Source organism: Heloderma suspectum, chromosome 5 (assembly GCF_057233095.1).
Source record: "Heloderma suspectum isolate Gila_16-S chromosome 5, 16-S_ref, whole genome shotgun sequence".
Lineage (NCBI taxonomy): Eukaryota > Metazoa > Chordata > Lepidosauria > Squamata > Helodermatidae > Heloderma > Heloderma suspectum.
Window position 1 is genome coordinate 97829739 of NC_139462.1, and position 19409 is coordinate 97849147.

Genomic DNA, 19409 nt, shown 5'->3' on the forward strand with positions numbered 1-19409 from the left:
AACCTCCGATATGGAGACGATACCACCCTAATGGCAGAAAGCGAAGAGGATCTAAAGAGCCTCTTGTTGAGGGTGAAAGAGGAGAGTGCAAAAGCTGGTTTGAAACTCAACATTAAAAAACCGAAGATCATGGCATCTGGCCCCATCACTTCCTGGCATATAGAAGGGGAAGAAATGGAAACAGTGACAGATTTTACTTTCTTGGGCTCCAAGATCACCGCAGACGGTGACTGTAGCCATGAAATTAAAAGACGCTTGCTCCTTGGGAGGAAAGCTATGGCCAACCTAGACAGCATAGTAAGAAGCAGAGACATCACCTTGTCGACAAAGGTCCGTCTAATCAAAGCTATGGTTTTCCCAGTAGTAATGTATGGCTGTGAGAGCTGGACTATAAGGAAGGCTGAGCGCTGAAGAATTGATGCTTTCGAACTGTGGTGCTGGAGAAGACTCTTACGAGTGCCCTGGACTGCAAGGAGGTCAAATCAGTCCATCCTAAAGGAAATCAACCCTGAGTGCTCATTGGAAGGACAGATAATGAAGCTGAAGCTCCAATATTTTGGCCACCTAATGCGAAGAGAAAACTCCCTGGAAAAGACCCTGATGCTGGGAAAGACTGAAGGCAAAAGGAGAAGGGGACGGCAGAGGATGAGATGGCTAGATAGCATCACGGATGCAATGAATATGAACTTGAGCACGCTCCGGGAGAGAGCGCAGGACAGGAAGGCCTGGCGTGCTATGGTCCATGGGGTCACGAAGAGTCGGACACGACTGAACAACAACAAAGGGGAAGCCCCAGAATGCTAGTTTCTGAAAGGAGGCAGGTCGGAAAATCAGTGGGGTCATAAACTCCTATTTGGATACTGGCCCATGTGAGAAGCATTTCTTGATCCTTCCCCTTCCTTGTGAAGCTCCACCCCAGTTTAGTTTCCTATCTTAGCTTGAGTAGCACACTTCCTTTTTCTCTCATGAAAAAAGTCCTACCTTTTGCACCTAACATCTGTGCCCCTGAGATTGCACTCTTTCAAGGTGACTCTTAATAGCCGTAACCTCTGCAGGCAGAGACTCAGAAAACAATGCCTCTCCATCAGTAAACACCTCTGCATCTTTCACAAAGACAGAGTGATCCAGAGACCATAGCCTTCCTTTCTTCCAAAGGTAAACTCTACCTTCCACAGAATACAGGAACTTATCCTCTCTTCCTTGTGCCCCCACCTATTTGAGCAACTATGGCACAAACTGGACATCCGCGGAGCCCTCCGATCAGACAGCCACTGCGCAGCCTGCTTTAGGCAAATGGACATCCTTGTTGGCTTCTTTTACTCCATGGGGGAAAGGGTCTCTACACTTACCATAGCCAGCTCGATCAAGCATGTGTCATGCTAGTGTACCAATCACAGCCCATTCCAGTACCCTACAAACATTCCAAGAGGTTAGCTGCTTACTTGGCAGCCTTCTCCCTAAATGCACCAATATCAGAGGTCAGCCAGGCTGCTGCTTGGGTCCTCAGCCAACACATTTGCCTGCCATTACAAACTAGACATGCATGCCTCAGCAGAGGCTCCCTTTGGAAGGAGAGTGCTACAACAGGTGCTCCCTCAGTGAATAACAGCCACACTAACCCACCTAGGCTATTGTTGTGGGAGCGGAACACGCTCACCTGTTCGTTCTCTAGCCGGACAATGGATCATGCTAGACATGGGTAAGACTCTGGATCTGAAAGCGCTTTATTGCGTGACCAGCAAGGCACTCTGTCAGCAAAGGGGCAGAGAGCCCTGAGTGTCCAGTGGGATGGGCTTTTATACAGCGAAATACGTCACATATAGAAGAACTCTAGCCATGCTCTAGTAGACACATTACATGAAGGCATACACACACACACGCCCTGTTATCTGGAGAGGAGCTGGATGTTCTCTTTGGACAGGGATGGAAGTCTGCCAACAGTTGAGACTGAGTTGGAACACAGAGTACAATGTTATCAGCTCTCAGCATAGGCTGCGAGCTGTGACTCCCTAGCAATCCCCTGGACATTTTGCTGACAGGCTGCAATCTGCTTCTCACAGACTGTGGAGCTAAGGCAGGATGGCCTAGCATACAGACATGGCGTAACTTTGGTTCATGTTTAGCAAAGCATCTGTTGGACACCTTTCAGCATATTCTAACGGCACTCTTATAACTGCGTTGCCATTCTGGGGTGGGGGGGAGTACACACAACACGTTAGGGGAGAATTAAAGGATGCTTTCCACAGCTATCACAACACACCAACAAAGAAAGAAACATTGGTTTTTACTGTAAAGGATACTTCTGATTGGTGTGCAGAGAGCAGCAGGGGAAGACAACCTTTGGGACCCATGGGCATATTTTGAAATTTGAGAAACATAAAATGACTGCCATGGGTTGGCATGGCTAGTCACAAAGGACAAGTAACCTGCCCAGAAACATTCATAGGAAATTAAGATGGCCAAAACTAGAGGTTTCCACTTTACTTAGAAGCAATCTCAGCTGCCAGTAAGAAAATATAAAAATATATTTAAAATAAAAATTAGGAGGAGTAGAGTGTATCGGTGGGCAGCAAGGAAAGTGTTGGGGGCACATTGCTGCCCATAGGCATTATGTTGCCTAACCCTAGGAGATAGCTTACAGGACATACCACGCAGCACTTTCTAGCAGCTGGTAGAAAGGTGCTACCAGCACCTTTCTTTCTACCAGCTGCTATTGCAACAATTCAGTTTAAATACCACACATGAGCCTCCTGAGCACTCAGTCTCTAAGCCCCCCCCTTTTTTTTAACTGTCTCAAGCCTCACTTCAGGATTTGATAGTGGTATTTATTCTTCAAAAAGGCTTCCCTCTCTCTCAGCCTTGTATATGAAACAAAACTGGGGTGGAGCTTCATCAGGAAGGAAATGGATTTTAAAAAGCTTGACAAGGATGATGAAACCTGTCCTGTATGCTTCCCACACACCAACCAGAAGTAATCTTTATGATAAGAAGCAATGTTCCTTTCTGTTGCACACTCTAAGCCATTTTGCCCTCCTCTTCTAGCAAGAGAGCTCCAGCTAATGGGCAGTATAGAAATGTAATGAATAAATAAAATAAGAGGAATGGTTACCTTCCTATCCTAACACCAGAGGGACAGCAGTTTTCCTCCCCTGTTCTCTCCCACCCCCCAATCCTATACTTTTATTGTAGGTACCCATTTGATCATCCCCCAAAGCCATTTACAAGTGCGCATGTCCGTCTTACAAGACACTTGTGACATCAGTATATGCTAGTGTGTGAGAGCAACTTCTGATGACAGAGATTTTATTTGTGCTACCATCGCTATGGAATAAAATGGTTTGTAAACTAAATATCAAGAGATAATTTAGTTTTGTTTATAGGAAACACATGTTTAGAAATGGATGTCTAGCAATCAGATGTATGAAAAAAAAAGCCATAATGTAAGAATATCTTTTTTAAAACTTGGACTCTGCTTCTAGGAGCTGCTGTGCAGTAAGGTTCGTGAAGGCCAGGTTTCGTTAGAATGTGACACAGTATGCAAGGAAATGAAACGGAAAGCTTCTGAGGTAATTTGCCTCTTGTGGTTATAATCTATTCTCAATGCTTCAAAAGAGAAAAATGAGCACAGAATTATCTTCTAAGATTATCGTACTAGAAATAGAATGCAGTTAAATCAGATATTCATGATCAACAGCTGTTACATGTTAAACTTGCTTTTTTGTATGTGATGTGGAAAGTTTGTAATTGTTTTGCTGTTTGTGAAAACCATTAATACTATGAGCCGCTATGTGTTGTGTTAGAATGATTCATTTATTTTATGTATTTATTTTAGAATATTTATATATTGCTTCCCATTTTCCTGAATGTAAACCATCCCGAAGTGGTTTACAAATTATAAAACAATACAACATTATAAAAGCACAACAACATTTAGGGTGCAACCCTATGCATGTTTAGATAGAAAAAAGTCCTTCAGCTCTCAGTATCCCTAGCCAACAGGGCACACTGGTATTTGTAGGACTTTTTTCTGCCTAAACATAGATAAGATTCCACCCTTAGACAAATTAATGGTTGGGAAAAGCCAGGATAAACAAATACGTTTTTAATATTCATCGAAAACACATGATTGTTGGTGACTGATGTATCTCAGAGGGGAAGTCATTCTAGAGGAAGGGTGCTACCATTGAGAAGACCCATTGCCAGCAATTATTCATGCCAATTTTGTGCACCATGGCCCTTAGGAGGCTACTTTGCTACACAGTTATCATTACCATATAGGAAAGAGCATGTACAACATAAGTACACTACCATGTTCAAAGAGCACATGGAGCTTACTTTTTTACAGTATGTAAGGGTTGCAAGATGGGGTGTGTTTGAGCTGGGGGAGTCTGGGTTTGGGTCCCCCTTGAAGTGTGGCAGTGTGTGAGAGTGGACTATGGAGATGTTACCAGTATTTTGGGGAAGGAAGAAAGTTGGAATGTGAAGAAGGAATAGTTAGGTATGTCTGCAACACTGCATTTGTTTGGTTTAGATAGAGAAGGAGAGTGAAGAAGACTATAAGGGAAGAATTTTGAAAGGAAATTATATTCATGGCAGTGCCCAAGGCAGTTTTTGCCCAGTTTTATTGCACACAATTGTGCTCTTGTTTCTCATTCATTCTGTACGCTTTGCTCATGTTCACTCAGCGCTGTATTACTGATAACCAAATACCACATCATTGCGTGTTGCATTTTTTTTTCAAAGTAGGCGTCTTTTAACTGATAATATAGAATTCATCACTAAAGTAGCTTCCTTTCCAGAGAACTGGAAGGTAGCCAGCGTAACACAAGTTAAAATAAATTTTAAAAAAAGATCTGGATGGGGGTGGAATCTTGGAAACGTCTATACCTAATTTCTGTGGCGGATAAATTGGTGGAAAATATTATTAGGGGGACAAATATTGAATGTATTTTAAAAAATAGACCTTACCAATACTGTATCTGCTGAGCAACATCTGGTCTCGATAAACTCGTGTTTACAACTATGTAGAAAGGAGTGATCCATAGTTGTTATGTACTTGGACTTTCAAGGGATCAAAAATAAAATGGCAAGAATCAGAACACCTTTATAACTTTATGGTACTACTACATGTAGAGTATTTTGTGCAGTTCTGGTCATCAGCCCTTTTAAAGCACATAAAATAAATCTGGAAGAAACTAAAAAAGGGCAACTAAAATTATGGAATTATAGCACCTGTCCCGTGAGCTTTTGGCTTTTTGGGACTTTGAAAAAATACATCTTAAGAGGAGAACAGATCAAGATTTATAAAATCATAAATGATAATCAGTGGAAAGTAATTTTAATAATACTAGAAACTGGGACTAGAACCTAAGGAAATTGACTAATAGTAGGTTCAGGACCAAAAAAAATTACTTCACCCAACACAAAATTAACTTATGGAATTCACTACTGCAAGATGTGGAGGATCTAACAAAGTTTTCAGCTATTTGAGCTGCATGAGATATTCTGTCCCAGTCTATGACATGCAGACTTGATTTAGATGTATTGTCATTCCAAAGGCTTAAATTTATTTGGAGCAGTTTTTGACTGATCACATGGAAAGGCTCTAACTTTATGTGAAAGTGAGTGACAGGAAAACCTGGGAGGGAATGACCTCAGCTTCATTAAATAACTTTCTTACCATTTAAAAACACAGTACATATTTTTTTAAAAGTGTTTTACAGTAGTAATCTTCTTCGTACAGTTACTCTGAGTTGAAAGTTCAGTGATTTTCTCAAAGCCAGTGTTTCTGCAGTAGGTTGTAGCTTGTGTATGTGTTAAGTATTTTATATTCACACAGATGAAAGAGGCAGAGGCCAGAGCTGCTATTGAAGAGGAAAAACGAAGGCAACAGGTACTCGTCCTCCTCTTCTTCTATTCCACTGGAAAAAGACTTTTAAGATTATCTTGGACTATAATCCTACTTTAATTTCTTTGAAGCTAACTGAGTGCAGAATTGCAACTTTAGTAAACTACCTTTCACATTTTTAAGTGATTTTGTTTCATTGATATGAATCTCATTTGGATGCCTGACCTGAAGTTACATATGTACATTAGGTCTCTGGCCTTAAGAAATCTGTTATAATTAATGACTGAAACCCAAGTGGTGTTGGCCACCATCACCAAATTGCATTACGCTGTCCCAGTTAGCAGATAACACTAAACCTGCTATGTGGATGAGTGTCAACAACTTGTTTATTTAGTTACAGCATTTATATACCACTCCATATCTAAACAACTTCTGGCAAAGCATCTCCTCTTCTCTGCATGGCTAAGAGGACCAGGTCTTCTGTTAAATCCATCTGTCAGGGATGCTCTGACTTGGATTCCTGCATAGAGCAGGGGGCTGGACTCGATGGTCTTATAGGCCCCTTCCAACCCTACTATTCTGTGATTCTATGTTAGACCTAGGGATTCTAGTTGAAAATATGCCTCAATCAATTTCTAAACAAGTCACCTCCAAACCATGGGTTCCCAAGCTGGCTTGTCTGTTTTAAACCAGCATTCCTGATTTGAATGTAATACTAAGTTTCTTTGAAAATGAAACTAATCTCTGAAGAAGCCCTCCTTCTGGCCATGCAGGACAAGATGAGGAAGTGTGTGAGCCCACTGCTGTGCTTAGGCTCATGCAGGCTTATCCACATAGCACTAAAGCATGATTTAGTGCAGGGGTGCACAACCTTTTCAGCCCTGAGGGTTACATGTGATGCTGGGTTGGGGGCCCCACACATGTACATATCCTAGCAATCCTGATACAGATTGCTATTTCATTGCTGATAGAAGCAACAAGAAAAGAGCAATTTGCATGAGGATTGCTGGGAGAGGGAGCAGAGAGAAGACGCATTACAACTGGCGGGGGTTGGTGGGTCAGGGCACCTGTTTGGGGTGCATTTAATAAGGCCTTCTGCACCCCTGGCATTGTTATATGCAAATATAGCCACTGTGATCAAATATGGCTTATACATCAACACTCAGGTTTTGATTAAATGTTCCACAACAAATTCGGCTACTGTTGCCCAGCTGCCAAGCTTCTTTCTGCATGCATTACAAAAGGGTCTTTCATCACAAAATGAAAGGATGTCATTTACAGTGGTGCAAGATAATACTGATATGCAGCTGCAGTGATTGGAAAAGGGCAATGCCCATGTGTTGTGTTTGCCAAATATTATTGAATAATTACATTTTTAAAAAATTGAAGTGTCTAATGTATTTGCAAAAATTCTTGCCTCTAAATGCTTTTGCTGTTATCTGATCAAGGTCTGCACATTTAGTATTCCAGAAGGGAATTGTCAGGCATCTTGTTCTTAAAATAACTCCTATTTAGTGGAAGTATGCAACCCAAATCAACAAGAACAGTATGCTATACTAAATCATGGCTTCTAAATGCTCTTTCTCTCCCTCTTCAAGTTACTCATAGCAAATTGGTATTAAGTGTCTCTTCTTTGGGTCAAGGTGGGAAACTCTCTCTTGCAAACTGTATATACACACCACATAAAGGTTACTCTTCAAGTATAAATATATGCCTCTGGAGTAAGCTTAGAAATGATTTAATGTGTTCAGGATAAGTGATGTGCTTTGATTCTTCAAATACACTAATTAGAAAAATGTATAACATTTTGGTAGAATTACAGCCTAAACGGCGTGTGTTTCGAAATCACTTCAGAAAAATGTACACTTTCAACATGCTTTAGAGGTTTGTCTTTCACAGTATGCTTCATCAGTGGGTGGCCATAGGCAACTTTCTGTAATAAAACATTTGAAGTAGGACTATATGAGAGAGACTTTTGGCTTCTTAGTGCCACCTTAGTATAATTCTGTTGTACAGGAATATCACTGAGAGAGGGCCTGATTCTAGATGAGAAGAAAAGACAAAGGTTCCCCAAAGTATAATGAAAAGGCATGCAATAGAGAAGGAGTCCTGTGCCCTCTGGTTTAGTGAAAAGATGTGAATAGATTGGCAGTGCAAATGCTGGGAATCAAGATTCACTGAGAGGAATGAAAGAGTGGTGGTGAGCTGGAGTCTTCTGATTGGCTGGATGTGTAAGATGAAGGTTGGCAAAGCCAGAGGGAACCGTGAGATGGATGAAGAGTGTCAACCAGACCAAAGATCTCCAGTCTTCTATGCTGGCTAGATAGGCAGGTCTTATTTTAAACCATTTGGGCCAGAGGATGAAAATGGTACAATCAGGGCCAGCCTTAAGTAATTCTGAATGAATGAGCTATTTGATCTCCTGTTCAGCAGTATATGCCTGAAAGCCTTGGTACAGTATTGTTCCTAATGATCTCCAAATCACATTTGTAAATTATTCTATTCATCATTTTCTATATTTATTGGAGAGGGGAGTGAATTTAAGTCCTCAAGCCTGGTGATTGCCATTTTCCCCCCTGAACTCTGACAACCACTCAGATCAGCAATGTAACGAAAGCGCACCATAAGGAGTAAGTACAGTTAGTATGGTAGCATCATAAAATACTAAAGCCTGTCTACAGTGGTAAGAGTTAAGCAAATGTAGTATAGTGTATATTTAAGAGGGTGCTTCATGAGTACATGCCCTGATGAAAGGATCCCTCTCCCTTTAATAGTCCTTGAACTCGTTTAGCAGCTTGTTTAGAAAACAGTATTAGAAATTTGTCTCTTCAAACTACTCTCCATGAGCACTAGAATGCATTTTTATTTAAATTAAAGTTTTAATTCTCAAGATTCTAATGAGAACTCGCAGACATCAGTTGCCTACCCCAAGATTATAAAGAACTTTGTTTCAACTCCTTTTTTACCCATTTGTCTTACAGCACTTGTGCAGCAGAAATTAAGTGCATTGTGTCATGTTCTTTGATAATCAGCAGGGGAACAATTATCTCCTTAGTGCCATATAGACTAACATTTTAGTTAAATAAGGCATCAACCTTATTTCTTAAGAGTTTGTCGTAATCTGAATGCTCTATAGAAAACTTGTGTCTATGCAGGTGTGCTTATCTTTCCAGTATGTGGATTTTGTGGGCAGGGCAAGAGTTAGTATAGATACTTTAGCACATATGGTATCATTTGTTAAACACCTGATCTCATCCAACTTAGGCCACAGAACTACTGAACCATGCATATAAATGAACCTTTTCACACACTATTTTGAGACACAGTTGAACAAAAATAATACTATGTTTCATTTTTCCGTACCATTTTAATATCATAACTTTTCATAACTATTTTTCTGTTTTCTTCTTGTCCAGGCTGAACTGGAGGCTTTTGAGAACAGGTTAAAAGGACGTCGGAAGAACAAGAGAAAAAAGGATGAGGTTGAAGTTGAAAAATCTGTATGGCAAAAATATAAAAACATGATTGTGCTGCCAGTATGTGGAGCTGCAGTCATAATGGTTGCGTGGTTCATAGCCTACAATGACTAAAAATGTTAATATTCATTTCAGCTCGCCTTAGTATGATTATAGGGTAGCTAACTGCTATAATGTGTTATGGTATAAATTAGGATTTAATGTTCAGTTGTGTTTTTAGTAATTTTCCTCTGTTCATCTAGGAAAAAAACCCAACCCAACCCCAGTCTTTATACTTACCCCCAAAATACACATGCCATCAATCCTAAGTAATTGTGCCGGATTCTTTAAAATGTCTCATTGAGTGAGATCCACCAAGACCTGTTCCTGTGAGCATCCATATATCATGTTATGTGTGAGGATTTCCATGCATGTAGTTATTTTTAATGGTGCTTTTCACCTCTTGGTGGGTAGATGAAAGAAACAGATGATTTGGGACTGCCATGGATGGCCACGTCCACTATCTATCAAAGGATGCATGAAACTTGAATCCCACAGGAGTCACTGCACACAGAGCCCCAATACTAGATGCAGTTGCTTTAGCACACCCACCCACCCCTGTGTGCAAAGAATACCCTTGTTTGGTTTACAGTACTTGCATCAAATGCAAGAACATTATTTTAGCTGAGTTGTGGATTAGGCTTTTATCTGAATAGAAAATGTTTTAATGTTTCATTTAGCTGCATGAATGTAGGTCTTGGAACATAAATCTACTCCTGCTCCATAGAAATTCTACCTTTTCTAATATAATTCAAGTGTTCCATACCCCCAAGACCATAAAGAGCAAAACTTAATCATTTTTTTTAGCTTTTTCCCATAGACAACTCTCAACAGTGATGACATGCAAATAGCCAATTATATATATGACTTTTACTCCAAATTCTTTCTTTTTTTGCTGTCCTTTGAAGTCATAGGGTTGGATCCAGATCTAGGCATGTGCAACTCTGCCTGACAGAAGCAGATTTCCCTTCCCCTCCTCCCCACAGCAGTCCCCCTCAAAATGCTACACAGAGGCTCATGGGACCCTGCTGAATGGGATGGGCTGTGGTGCAGGGGAAAGGGAGGATCCCCCAAAATCAGACCAGGGCCCTTCTGTGTGTGCCTAAATCTGGATCCAATCCACAGTTTTCCAGGACTGATATTCCTATCCCTCTAAAAAAGTAGTTTTCAGAAAGAAAATTTACTTTAAATAAATTAGTATATATGTCTGCTGTGTAAAGTGGCATTCACATTTAAGAGACTTATACAGTATATGTACAGGTAGCAAGTTAATTCTTGATTCAGGTGTGCAAGATATGTACAAAAATACAAAATCTTGGATTAAGACAATGCTCTTAGGTAAAGTGTAAAGCCCAGTAGTTGTTTAAATATCTAGTTCCTGGCAGATATTTCTATTAGCAGACTGGCAGCCTTGCTTCAAACCTTTCAAAAGTGAATGATTAAGATAATTGCTCAAATCCTAAACTATTTTAGTAATTAATTATATAGAGAATACTGTCACATCAAATAAAGGGAGTACATGTTTATCTGGCTCTCATGCTGGTAATTAAAGTGGTAAATTAAATATTAACTGATGGCCAGTTTCCTATGTAAATAAACCCCATATAAGAATTTGCTAAATCCAAGTCCTGCAACTTTGGCAAACATTCCATGTGATGTCTGGAAGGAATGCTTGTAGGAGTCCTGAGCAGATGTTACAACTACCCTGATGTTTTCACATATCACCAATGGTGGATCAGATCTGATTATTAACACTACAAAGTTCAAAAGTATCTTTGCATAGAATATATCCATTGTTCAAGGTTATGAGTATCAGAAGTATGCTGTGCAAACTCTAAAATCATCTTGATTTTATGTTGCAGCCTTTGACTTGCTATATTTACAAAAGAGTGAAATTATCTTGGTGTTTCTGTTGCTTAAAGAAAAATAACTTCTGAAGAGATCCGTCCTGCAGTTGTATGTTCTTTTAAAACCTTAACTAGCTCAGCAGTTGACTTCTATCCACATGAATAATGGATATTTCTATTACTCCATGTTGCCAGATTTTACTCTTAGCTATGTCAGCATGAGCCCTTTATTTTTGTATCCTTATTAGAAAAAGAGAAAATTCATCTGTCAGTATTGATCAATTGTGTGAAAACCAATAGCAGTTTGACTCGTATGTCTGTGTATTATGTGTTTACGTAGAACTTGAGAATGTTAATGAAATTTGTTAACACAAATTTGACACAAATAACTGGAGAGCTAAAATGTTTAGACTACTGCAACTCTCATATTAAAACATTTGTATTTCTTCAATTTGTGAAAATAATGTATCTTTATTTGAAAGAGGCTGGTTCTTTTCATGTTTTGGGTATTCAGCTGAGGGAGAACTGAAAACAGCAGACAGAACTTAAGTGTTAAAAACCTTCAGAAACATTTGCCATCCATTGATAAGGATGGGTGGAGGAACCACAAAGGTGGAGCACAAGTTTTGCATTCAGAAGGTCCCAGATTTAATCTCTGGCTTCTTCAGTTACTATGATCCCAGGTAGCACATGATGCAAAAGAGCCCTGCCTGAGATCCTGGAGGGCAACTGCCAGGCAATACTGGGCTAGATGGACAAATAATCTGACCTGGTATTATAGGCAACTTCCTATGTTCCAAGGACTACTACCAAGACTGTGACCTGGTTCGCATGACACAACAGCCCACAGTGGGTTAATTTACTCACAGGGGCTGTTGCATTGTGTACATCTGGCTTGCCGTCACTTGTCACGTCACATGAACCCAGGCGGCAGGGGTTGTTTGAGGGTTAGACAACCTTCAGATAACCCATGGCTTGTTCTAGAGTTATTTGAGGGTTAGACAACCCTCAAATAGTCCTTGCCATCTGGGTTCACATGACATGGCAAGCCGGGTACCCATGGGGCGCCATGCAAAAATGGCGCCTGCGGGCACCAGATATGATGCGACAGCTGCCGTAGGTAAATTAACCCATGGTGGGCTGTCACGTCATACAAACCAGGTCTCTGTGTCTCCTCATACAACAACAGAATTTTGTCCTGGGCAGAGTTGAAAGGGGTAAGCAATGTTGGTGAAATCTTGGATGTTAGAGACAGTGGTAGTGGTGAGCTGGTGTTGCCACTGAGTTTCTTTTCCCTGTGCTGGCTCCTAGCTCCTTGAGACAAGCAAAACATTTGTACAAAAATAAGGAAATGTGTTAATATATTTCACTTGTACAATTTTTACATATCTCAGAATTCAGCTTTTTTAAAGCAAGTTTGAAACATGCCAAACTGTGTGTGTTCAACAGTTGCAGTTTAGAATTTAGAGTGTGAAGAATCCTGATCCCTCTGTTTGCCTTTACAGCTATTCCTGCTGCTTTTATTCCTTACATTTCCTGTTGCCAGTCTGCTGAAATCATACAGATCCAATATCCATTTATTTTCTTGCTCTAAATTTGTTTAAAGACAAGGCATAGAGGGAATTGCTGGATTTAATTCTTTGCAGCATTTCTAATAGTGTATTTTGTCCACATGATAAGTTCACAAACTGATATTTCAAATGACACCATCTTTAATCGCTCCAAGAGAGGGTGTGTATTGCAATGACGCACTATGGAAAGGGAAAGATATTGGCTGCTACATTAACTTGATGGGTCTTTTAAAATAAAGGGTGTTTATTATAATAATGAGAAGTGGCTTCTAAAGTTAGATTTCATCTTGCATCTCATCTGTTAGACTTGCACAAATAGGAAATAAAAGGAAATTAGTAATCCTGAAGGCATTATATTGAGCTTTGGAAATCACCAGTTGTATGTTCTGCATACCTGCACGATGACAAAAGATAATAATTATTTAAACAGGTTTGTGACCAGTTTTCAAGGATATATGGGTAGTTAGTGACAATGCAGTATGAATGGCAAGTGGGCTAAACAGTAATTTGAAATATATGTGAAGAAGAGCTCTGTCCAAATCTTATACATGATTCCTAAATCCTACTAAGCCACCTGTGCACTTGGGCATTCCTTTTCGATGGTATATTTAAATTTTTTAGGCCCTAGGTAAAATTGAAGAGACTAAAAATAAGCCAGTAAAAAGTATAAGATCTGTTACGTGATATCACTTTTATTAGGAAACTTTTATAACTCATGCTGGAATAATTTGTCCAATGATGAGGGCTGAGGGGAGTTGCAGTCCAACAACACTTGGAGGGCCACATGTTCAACACCTCTGATTTAAGGCCTTTCTAGATGAACTATCATCTAGAAGTGAATAATCAGTTTAAACATAAAATCTTCATTCATTGTAGAACGTTCAGATGGCTGTCCTTGCATTAGCCTATGGGTCATCACATTTTCTTTCAGCACTATTTTGGCCCTAGATAAATGTTATGTTTTCCCTTGGCCAAGCCATCCCTTGCAGTAGTGAGTGATCGGAATGTAATTATGCCAAGTGTCACCAGCACTTACTGGATACTAATGCATCATTTCCTGTAATAGTGAACTTGGGTGGTTAAGGACCTATCAGCTAGGGAGCAAAGCAGGGACACTAAAAATAATGGAGGACTTCTTATATATGCAGAAGTACATAGCTTTGTAAATTCAAAAGATTTTGTTTTTAAAATCTCAAAAATTCAAAAAGACTAGACAAAGACCTGTGAACTTCCATGATGTATGAAAGATGTCACTTGAGGGGGAGCGGGAGAAGACACTGGAAGGGAGGGAGGGGAAAAGAGAATTGGCCAACTCATGCCCCTAACAGCTTAGAGTAAATAACCTGAAGTTGTGGGGGATGTGTGCTATGAGGTTAAAAAAACCCCTCCAATTCCTACAATATACAGGGAAGCCAACCCCAAACCTGAGCTCCCTAGTGCCATGTAGCACAGCAGGTCTATCCTCACATGATAGGAGTGAAACTTGACTAGGGATATGTCCCCCTGCCGCCACGCCAGAGATCTGAGCAGCACTATAAGGCTCCTATTATAGGCTTCCTGCAGTCATAAATAGGAACATTTCTTTTAAGGGTGGGAATACACTGCAACATTTTGTTGCAGTTCTCACTTGTTTCTGTTGTCTCCTTTAAAATTAGTCTGAGGCAGCTTAAAGGAAAATAATCACATAAATAATTGCATAAAGCTTATGCAATATATAATGTATGCAATATAAAACTTACACACATCTCGAACAGTGTGTTGCATAAAATCAACATCAACATCTTGGCATAATATATCATCATGGCACTTCTTGCCTCATTTACAAATTTACATTATGAAAAGCACAAGGTGTCCACCAAATTTAGACTAGCAAGGCACTGTAGCCTTGAAAAATGCCGGAAAACTGGGGCACAGAATAATTTTGGAAAAACATGAGGGTGGCACTAATAAACCAGGTACAAAAGGGAAAGGCCCAGTCAAAGCAAAGTTGCCTGTGCTTAACTCCTATTTCATTTCAGTGGCATTAAAATGTGACAATTTTTTTCTCTGGACTGGGGCATCTAAAGAGGCATTTAAATGTTGAATATGAACAATTCCCATTACTGTAATAACTTCAAAATATAAAAGTGTGTCAGAAATTCATGCCACTTTTCAAACAAGATCTACACTTTCCAAAACTCAAATCCTTCATTTTAATTTTTTTCCCCTAAAGAACACACGGACTTGAAATGTATTGGGGCTTGTGTATAGTAAACATTAATGCCTTGGATGGTTCTTCTGGACATAAACTTATGTAGGAATGGGATTCCAGATAATTGGAGTTCACAAAAGAAAAGGACTTGCCTCATAGGATAGCCTGAGCAGAGCTTCTCCCAACTGTTCTTGATAGGAGACACACTGATAGTGCCTTCAGATGTAAGGATGAACAACAGTATCCTGAAGCAAGTCTACCCCCTCCCTTTCTACCCCCTCCCTTTAGATGAGATCAGGAATACTGCACTGTTGGTGCTAAACTGATGCCAGCAAAATTACAGTACCAAGAAAAGCAGGGGTTGTTCTTTTTTAGTTCTTTCAGAAGATGCTTAAATTCTCATTGGTGGGTTGCTATGTTGATCCTAGAGAATGAGCAATACAATACACATAAAAAGCTGACTAGATTCACCTAACTAATTTTCTTGAAGTGCTGAAACTTGTTACAAAATTATCATTGAGCAGACCAAGCACAAAATAAAATGATAGAATAATATCTTCCTTTGTCTGCAGCTATTGGTTACTTGTATGTATGTATGTATGTATGCATGCATGTATGTATGTATTTATTTCATTTCATTTGTATACCGTCCAATAGTCGAAGCTCTCTTTAGCCCTGCAAATAGGATATCTCTTACATGTGGATCCATTAAAAAAAATGTTACTTAAATTTGGTCTCTCTCGTTCCCAATTGATTCAGGTTTCACTAGTGGCAGTGGGTTCCCATTGGGCCTAGTGGGGCAGATGGCAGACAGCTAACAGCAGTCAAAGACAAGATCAGTAGAAGCCAGGGGTCAGAATAAGCAGAACTAGTTAAAAAAAAAAAAAAAGTTGGCAATTTTGCTTCTACCATGTAGTCTGGAAAGATGCCTCAGGTTGTACACTTACAGGAACAAGTAGACTTACCACCTTGTCTGCAGGAGAGGCAGATATTTAACAAGTGTAGGTTTCCTAAGAATAGAGATTCTACAAAGTTTTGGAGCCTGCTCCAGGTATCAAAATGAACATAAAACGAAACTTGCACCAGCAACAAAACATTCGTAAAAACCTATTTCATAGCAGGAAAAGTGGTCAGTCTCAGAGACCAGTACCTATTCCATTCTGTGATTACTTGAGGCTGATGGGAAAGCCAGTTGTGTCTGCTGGAATCTAATAAAAGCAGGTAAAGTCACAGTAGGCAAGGTCAGCTTAAGGTACAACAGGCAATGTCAAGGCAGAAGCCTTCTTAGGTAGATGAAAACAGAACCTTGGTTGGCTCCAGATGAGCCCTGCTAGATGGAGCTCTCTCCTACTTAGACAATATGAAGATGTTGTCTCAGCAGGTTGCTAAAGCCAACTGAAGCCTTAGGTAGGCTGATAGACCTGTAATGTAGTCAGCTCCATCTCTGGAGGAGATGACTATACTGTTAAAGAGGCCCCACCTGATTTTGCAGTCTGACTTCTGCTAGACTTGGGAGATGGAGATTAAGCTGGGAGACTGTTGTCTGAATCAGAGGATAATGGCAGAGTTTATTCAGTACACTGAATATGGTATTGACTGTCCTACCCCAGGAAACAACCTTTGCCTTGTCCACATCTTCTGCTGTACACTGGAAGGTCCTAGGGATGGAAATAATGACGATAACTTTCCCATGACAAAGAGAGCAAGGCAACAAAGCAGTTCCCAGGCAGCAAAGCTGTTCAGCCAGGCCAAAATGGCAATGAAGCATTTTCCAAAACCCATTTTATAGAAGTCAAGCTGATGGGGTTTAGAGGCCAGTAATTAGCCCAAGAAATTGTGTGTAAGGCAACAAAGCAGTTCCAAGGCAGCAAATCCCATTTCACCTCTCCTAAAAATTCATTCTAATCAATATTCTTATTACAATGGATCAACTTCATATTTTCTTTTCCTTCATACCAGATTCTATTGATCACTTTAAAAATAATTCTTTCTCCTCTCCCCCCGCCCACCCCCACAAACAGGTTCCTTTAATAAATTTTAAAATAAGATTCCCCCCCTTCTCTCTCCCCCCCATCACTGCTCTCTCCCTCAAATGCACTCAGGACATGATTGTGTGGACTCAGGTCTTCACTCCTCTTGGCCAGTAGTTGGTGCACTGAACAAAAGTTTGAACTGCACCAGCAAGCATCCAGATTGATTGAGGGTGTCATTCAGGATGCCCCACTAGGACATGAAATTTTGGATATTTTGGCTACAGGAAACCAATCATAGAAAGACTAGAGGAAAATAGTGAGTGGTCATCACCAATGTCCTCCCTGAGGCAATCTCACTGAAAACAGATTTGGTGGGGGGGGTTTAGGTGATAGGTGGCCATTCGGGACAGGAGAGGAGGCAAGCCACATGAAGAAACTAAGGTACATGTGCAGCAACATCCAGAATGGACATCTGATGGTGCAACTGCAGCAAAGCAACTTCAGCAAGTGTCCTGACTGATGGGACAGAATAGAGAGAATCTGGGCTCTTGCTATGTTGAACTCTGGGCAGCTCTTTGGGACTCTGGGCAAGTAGGAAGGCATTTTGTACTACCTCACTTGCTTTTAATGACATGCCTCCACTGGGTTTCTTTTAAAGAACATATTAAAGACATATGCAAAAATCATAAAAGAACTTGGTAATATATTTCGTTTGAGATATTCATTGGTCTCCCTGCATTGGCCTCCCTGATATTCAAAAAGTGGATATTCATGATTACAAACCTTTAGTGCAGACATCAGCCATTCTTCCTATTACTACAGCTGGTGTAACAATTTCACTAGGGTTGTAGAGAAATAACTATTAATAACACTACAAGTGTAGGAGGCATTCTTCGTTTATATATGGGAACTTCATGACATTGGAGCTTTGCTAATAAAGCAGGAGAACACGCAGGGAAGTTACTGCTGTAGTACCAGGAGTAATGTGTAGTAGGAGAACTGTCTGCATCTACGTCAATACTGTATTCAGTCTGCACTCATCATCTTGTTTGTCGTCCCCCTACCCCACCCGCATGGCTCATTAATTCTCATTGTAGATAAGCCAAATGTATAGAGAGTGGCCACTGAATATACATCTGACTCTCCCCAAAGAACCTATCTTCCTCTAGTGTAACAGCTACACTGGCTGTTCGTGCTTCTCCCTTGATTCGTTAGGGATAATTGCTATATTGAGGTTTTCTCATATTCATAGCCAACAGGTATGTTTTTTTCTCACCACATTCTAGGCTACCATTCCATAGACCATGCTCATCACCCCAATGACTTAAGTAAACCAAAAACATTTTTTTTGCTTCCAATTTCTTCTCAAATTTAATCTGTTCATCCATTAACCACCTTTATTTCAATGACAAGCAAACTATCTGTTTAGCCTAAGAAAACCAGTGTGGTGTTGCTTGCTTGTCATAACTATGAAGCTTACTGTATCTGAACCTAACTTACCCGTTGTGAAGGTAACATGGATATAGTAAAAAATGCTCAGTATGGGTTTCTGAGAACAGCAAAGAACAGCGAAGTAATATGAAATTATGCAGAAAGTGTTTTTCTTGACTCTTTAAACATTTCTAAAGCATCTACTACTGTTAAGTGTTATCCTGTACAGTTGCAATTTTGCCTGACGTTTTGTCAACAATTTTGTAGTGAAGACAAATTATCAAGGGAATAAGGCCAGAAACTAAGTTAATAAATTACATTTTCCTGAGAGTATTTTCAAAGTCAATATTTATCCTTCTTTTAAGGAGTTGCTGAAGGATACTGGGAATTGTTCATGATGAATGTGGTTTGCACTACAGAAGTATATTACAAATGGGATAAATCCTTATTCTTTGCATCCTATTGAAGCCTATTGTTTTATTTATTTAATTAACATATTTCTTAGCCACTTTTCAAGACTATGGTCTTCCTGTCAGCAGACTGGATCTGGTTTAGTCATCTGGAAAGCAAGAGAGGACAGCATAACATATGCACAGTTGTTAAAATTTGAGAAAATACAGACCTATATCTATATTTTGGCACTGGAATCTCTCCCTTGGCCCTTAATAGTATTGGCTTTCAGAAGGCAAAGGAACCATGACATGATTAAGTTTTGTCTGAAGGTGACTTGGTAAAATTCAAGTATTTTATTTCTCAAGAAACTATTTCTTCATATACTCAACTAACACATAAAATATTAATCTCAATTTTCCATTCTTTCAATATTTGTAGATTAGAAGCTATATTTAGGAAGTATCTAGAGGGGTAGATATGTCTAGAATGTATACCTCCTTTGAAAAAAAATTAATTCCAGGCTACAAAAAGGATTATGATCTTAAGTATATAAAATATTAATGAATACAGGTAATAGTGGAACTAAAGCAGTTAAACAGAATTGGGAAAGAGCATTTAATATAACAGTATCAATGGATCA

General features: G+C 39.7%; 1 protein-coding gene across 2 annotated transcripts in view; it reads left to right on the forward strand.

The window, feature by feature from the left end:
• NFXL1 (nuclear transcription factor, X-box binding like 1) overlaps positions 1 to 16983 on the forward strand; it is a 100199-nt gene extending 83216 nt beyond the window's left edge. The window contains exons 18-20 of one of the 2 annotated variants that reach the window (XM_084856851.1): positions 3480 to 3566; positions 5840 to 5893; positions 9265 to 16983. In XM_084856851.1, the coding sequence (XP_084712977.1) occupies positions 3480 to 3566; positions 5840 to 5893; positions 9265 to 9438 (315 nt within the window). In that variant the 3' untranslated portion in view covers positions 9439 to 16983. The remainder of the gene's footprint in view (positions 1 to 3479; positions 3567 to 5839; positions 5894 to 9264) is intronic. The other variant, XM_084856850.1, reaches the window with a different exon arrangement.
• The last annotated feature ends 2426 nt before the right edge of the window (positions 16984 to 19409 follow it).